Source organism: Euprymna scolopes, chromosome 40 (assembly GCF_053919585.1).
Source record: "Euprymna scolopes isolate OS-2025 chromosome 40, ASM5391958v1, whole genome shotgun sequence".
NCBI lineage: Eukaryota > Metazoa > Mollusca > Cephalopoda > Sepiida > Sepiolidae > Euprymna > Euprymna scolopes.
Window position 1 is genome coordinate 7,448,082 of NC_136521.1, and position 5,230 is coordinate 7,453,311.

Genomic DNA, 5,230 nt, shown 5'->3' on the forward strand with positions numbered 1-5,230 from the left:
AGATAACTATATATTTCACTTCTATTTTTAATATTTTATCTCCACCTGATGAGGATTCAAGAAAGAATCGAAAGCGCTCGTGTGAACCATGGAACATTTGTAAATACCTTCCATCTTGAAGTTGAAACAATCTTACGAAAGATCGAAAAAAATAAAAAAAAGAATCGGGTTTGTATTACTGTACACATAGATTCGAAAAAGTTGTCAAAAAAACAAATATATAACAAATAAATGTTATCAAAGGCAAGATATTTGTTTTTGACAACTTTTTCGAATCTATGTGTACAGTAATACAAACCCAAAGAATCATTAAGCAAGGTATCTCTGTTGTTTTTAATAATGTTTGCCTGAATATATATATATATATATATATATATATATATATATATATATATATATATATATATATATATATCGACAGCCAGATTGAATACATAATTCACATTACCTTTGTTAGAATCGCTATTTCCAAACTTAGAACGAGATATTCAATCGTTATTACTTATAAGGTTGGAAACAATAGAAATATACGAAATTATTCCTTTATCATCCGGACAATAAATCGATTATTCTGAATAGACATGTTATGTCATAATTTGATTAGCCCCTCAAGCACCTTAATTTTGAATATCTATGAAAAGCTAATTTGGTGTAAGAGTGATTGATGCACAGACATCAAACAATATGATTACATGAGCATATATATATATATATATATATATATATATATATATATATAAATTCAAAAGTAGGGACTAATGAATACCATAAGGTTGTAAGATAGTGCTCTATAACACGAGCAAAATATTTGTTTATTATTTATTCGAAGGTAAACAGTTACATTTGGTCGCTACAAACAGCCATCTGTTTCAGTCGTTTCTTATCGTTGAGCAGTTTCAGTTGATTTAAAGTTGGCCAGTTTAGCTCTTATGCATTGATCATCGTATAACGATTAGATAACTGTCTGACTGACGTAAATGAACATTTAAAATTAAAATGTTTAAATTCAACGTTATTTCACGTGGCTAATGTCTCGTGTTGCCGAGTTCGAATCGTTCGACAGGTGTTAATCGTGACACCCTGTACTGAAGATTCCCGAACGGATGAAACACAACTGTCTGGTCTGTAGGTATTTAATTATTTAATTATTATAGTAAAAAATAATTATATGTATATATATATATATATATATATATATATATATATATATATATATATATATATATATATTTGCCTCTCTGGTAACAAAGGTACTTAAGCTTTTATGCATTGTTATTCTCATAAAATTTATAATCTTATTATTATTATTATTATTATTATTATTATTATTATTATTATTATTATTATTATTATTAAATTTACGTATACATATTTTTAATGTTTCTTTTTTATATTTGTATAAATAGTTATGCTGTTCGTCCTTCCAAAGTGAAGATGACCATTACATCAGTGAATAGAAGTATTGTTTTTGTGCTTCCGAGGATGACTTTTAAGACCAATCCGGTCATGGAAAGCTCTCCCACAAGTTGAACAGTGGTGAGCAGGTGTTGTGGGGACAGAGCTTGCTGCTCTGGCTTAGCAGGTTGCACGCTTCTGTTCTGCTATGAGGGGTCTTCTCGCTTCAGGTGTTTTAGCTCCTTTGTTGATGAGGTGACGCCAGTGAGGTCTTTCTGGTACAAGCGATTCCCAGGAATCGATACTGATGTTGAAGTCTTTGAGGGAGACTTTGAGGTTGTCCTTAAAGCGTTTTCTTGGTGCTCCGACTGAACACTTGCCTTGGCACAGCTCACCATACAGGAGTTGTTTTGGAAGTCTTTTATCTGGCATGCGGGAGACGTGACCTACCATCTCAGTTGGGTCTTTCGAATGGTAGTAGTTATGCTGGAAAGATTAGCACTTTTCAGGACCTCTGTATTAGGGACTTTGTCTTGCCATCTAATATGGAAGAGATTTCGAAAACATCTTAGATGGAAGTGGTTCAACGTTTTTTTCGTGCCTTCTGTAGGTAGTCCAGGTTTCTGAGCCATAGAGCAATGTGGTGAAGACAACTGCTCTGTAAACCTTCAGCTTGGTGTCAATGCTGATTCCTCTCCTTTCCCAGACTTTGCTCCTGAGTCTCCCGAATGCGCTGCTTGCCTTGGCGATTCTGTTGTCGGTTTCGAGATTAGTTGTGGCTGTCCGAGATAGAGTGCTGCTTAAATAGGTGAAGGTCTCAACCGCTTGAAAGTTCTGTCCCTTGACTGAGATACCTGGCTCATGATACAGATTTCTGGGAGCTGGTTGGAACAAAACTTCGGCTTTCTTGGTGCTAATTGTGAGGCCAACGTTGCCAAAGGCTGCGGAGAATTTTTTCATCTGGTCTTGCATTTCTCGTTCGTTGCTGGCATTGAGGGCACAGTCATCACTGCTTCCCTCACCTTTGTCACAGGCTGCAGTCTCCTTGGGTTAAATAGCTTTCCATCTGTCCTGAATTTAATGTTGATGCTTGGTGACTGGTTGTTAAAAGTGTCAAATATCATTGCAGAAAACATCAAGCTGAACAGTGTAGTGGCAAGGACACAGCCCTGTTTAACTCCATTTGTTACCGGAAAAGACTCCGAGGGCTCACCGTCGTCAAGGATGCGCCCCATCATGCCTTTATGGAATTGACGAACTACTGTAATGAAAGTACTTGGGCAACCGAATTTCTTCATTATTTTCCACAGACCATAAGTAGTAACTGTATTGTATCTACATTTAGTTATTCGGGAAGTGGTATTTTCCTCTGGAGAGCCATGTATTTAATAACTGTCCTGTTTTATATACCATGGTAGACAGCTAAGGATCCCCTTTTGCTATTAAAAAAATTTAGTTAAGGTTTTCTTTTTTGTCATGCATTATATACTTGAATTATCTTTTATAGTTTTAGGCTTTTTAGAAGTCGGTTTTTGCTAAGTCTATTTCTATTTTAACAATTTTAGTTAAGTCTGGGATTGGTTTCAGTCATGAAAGATTTGTCTTGTTGACATTGTTAAAAGATAATTAGTTGTTATCGATCTATCTGTCTATCTATCTGTTCAATGATATGCTTAAAATAGTTTATATTGGGAGTTATTTATTTTTTATTTATTGTTTATAGAATTTACTTTAGCAATAGATTTTAGATGAGATATTTATATAATTTAGCTAGGTTAAATATAAACAAAATAACCTTGAACAGTGGTACTTGACAGAATGGTCAAATTGAGGTCGGGAAGTTTACAGTGGGCGGTTGAAGTTTGACGACCAGAGCGAACAGACGACAAAGTTGACCTGGGGAGCGGTGTCATTTTGTACAGCCAAGATGTAAGAACGTATAATCTCTGAAAATGCTGGCGAGATTATGAGGATAAATGTTCATACATAGTTCAGGTATGTATTGTGTTATTTACATCTCTTAAAAGAATTGTTGTCTACAACTGTAGGATACGTCCACGTCAATCGGTTCCTGTTAGAACTGTTGCATAAATGTTAAAATATACAGCGTAGACGATCACAAGCAGACAGATATTCACATACAAAATATGACACGTTTTATAATATATCTCAATACACAACAATATTAAATGCATAGTATTCATCGGCGAAAACAATATAAGAAGTCTGAATTTCTAGATTATCCTCTATACGTCGAATAACTACGTGCCGCTACCTCTGTGTGGCCTAAGGGGAAGTAACTCTATCCGAACCCCATTTGGCATCAATTGAAATGAATGGCTTTCGTCTTGAAGAGGATCCATGTTTTTACAAGCTTATGGGCTTGAGCTTTACTCCTGATCTGAAATGGAACACGTTAAAAAAAATCCGTTACCAAGGTTGCTGGAAAAATAGTGGGATCCTTCTACCGCTCCAGTAGATATCCAACTGCTAATGCAATTCTTTACCTATATAAACGCCAGGCAGATCCAATGATGGAGTACTGTTGCCACGTCATGACAGGAACTGCTAGAAGTAGCTTATCCTGCCTTGACAGAGTTCAAAATAGACTTTGTAACTAAGTAGCAGATGCCTTTATTCTTTTCCCTACAGCCTCTTTCTCACAGAAGTAACGTTGCGGGCCTATCCCTGCTTTATCGTTATTTTCATAGCTCGTTTTCATCTGAGCTCGAATCTATAGTCTCCTTTGCCAAACTTTCACGAAAAACCCTCGTCTCGCTGAAACCACTATCATTAATTTCTCCCACGCTCTATCTGTGCCTAACCCTTAACGCAGGCTCCATGAACAAAGCTTCTTTCTAAGAACTGAATACGTTTGTAAATCTTTTCCGTTTGCCTGCTTTCCAGCTGACTACAGGTTGGTCGTCTTCAGGTCCAACGAAAACAAGTTTTTGATTAACCGTCGACTTAAGTAATCCAATTTGCCAAATTTCCATTAATAATGGTCACTACGACGTTATCTTATTGACTACTGTTCACTCATAAACCCTTAACCGCGAGTAGCCCCTGGACCTTGATTAGTAGTGATTCTTATGTAAAAAAAAAAGAACTTCCTGACTACATTTAGGGATCGAATTGAATTACATTTGCCTTCCGTCAGTTAGCCCTCAAATCTCCATAGTACGTCAAATCCCGGAGAAAAACAAACAGTTCAGTTTTATGCCTTAACATATGTAAATTTGAGTTCTGCACGATGCAAAAAAAAAAAAAAAAAAAAAAATGACTAAGTCCATCATTTGCTTACTTCCCATTTAGCCCCCAAAGTCCGCAAGGTCTTAACATATTTTAATTTGAGTTCAACACCATGCAACACTGCTAAATAGATATACGCAGAAAACTTTGGACGAATATGGTAGAAATAGTCCCCAAAATTAAGTGTTTTTATTAGCCCTAAAACCCAAGAGTTATTACGAAGTATAGACAAACAAAATTATATAGAAATCAGAAAGTTTTTTAAAAAATGCAAGGCATCTTTTTATTTTTAATCAGCACAAAATTGTCAATTTTAGCCATTTTAATCCGAAAGGAACCCTAGGGGGGAAGGGACAACCGGAGTTTTCCCGGAAAAATCCGTTGTTACTTTTTTATTCATACTATGTTTAATGTTTGTGCAAAATTTTAAAAACTTCCAAGGCGTAGTTATTGAGAAAAGTGCGGACAGACGAACGGAGGAACGGACGAGAGTGAATTTACAGGTCCATCCTCCGTTTGTCGTAGGAATAAAATAGCCAAGGGAACCTGTACGTAGTGTTCTGTATTAAATCCCGGGCAGAGT

The 5,230-nt window shown here is 35.9% G+C and overlaps 1 protein-coding gene across 1 annotated transcript; it reads right to left on the minus strand.

Annotated features, from left to right (window-relative positions):
- Positions 1-1,935: 1,935 nt before the first annotated feature.
- On the minus strand, positions 1,936-2,355 carry LOC145265302 (uncharacterized). The gene has a single exon (XM_080121078.1). The coding sequence runs from the start codon at positions 2,353-2,355 to the stop codon at positions 1,936-1,938; it is 420 nt and encodes a 139-aa protein (XP_079977204.1).
- Between the last annotated feature and the right edge of the window lie 2,875 nt (positions 2,356-5,230).

Bases quoted from the DNA above. Each gene is read 5' to 3' on its own strand.
- LOC145265302 (XM_080121078.1), bottom strand. From the start codon at position 2,355: ATGAAAAAATTCTCCGCAGCCTTTGGCAACGTTGGCCTCACAATTAGC.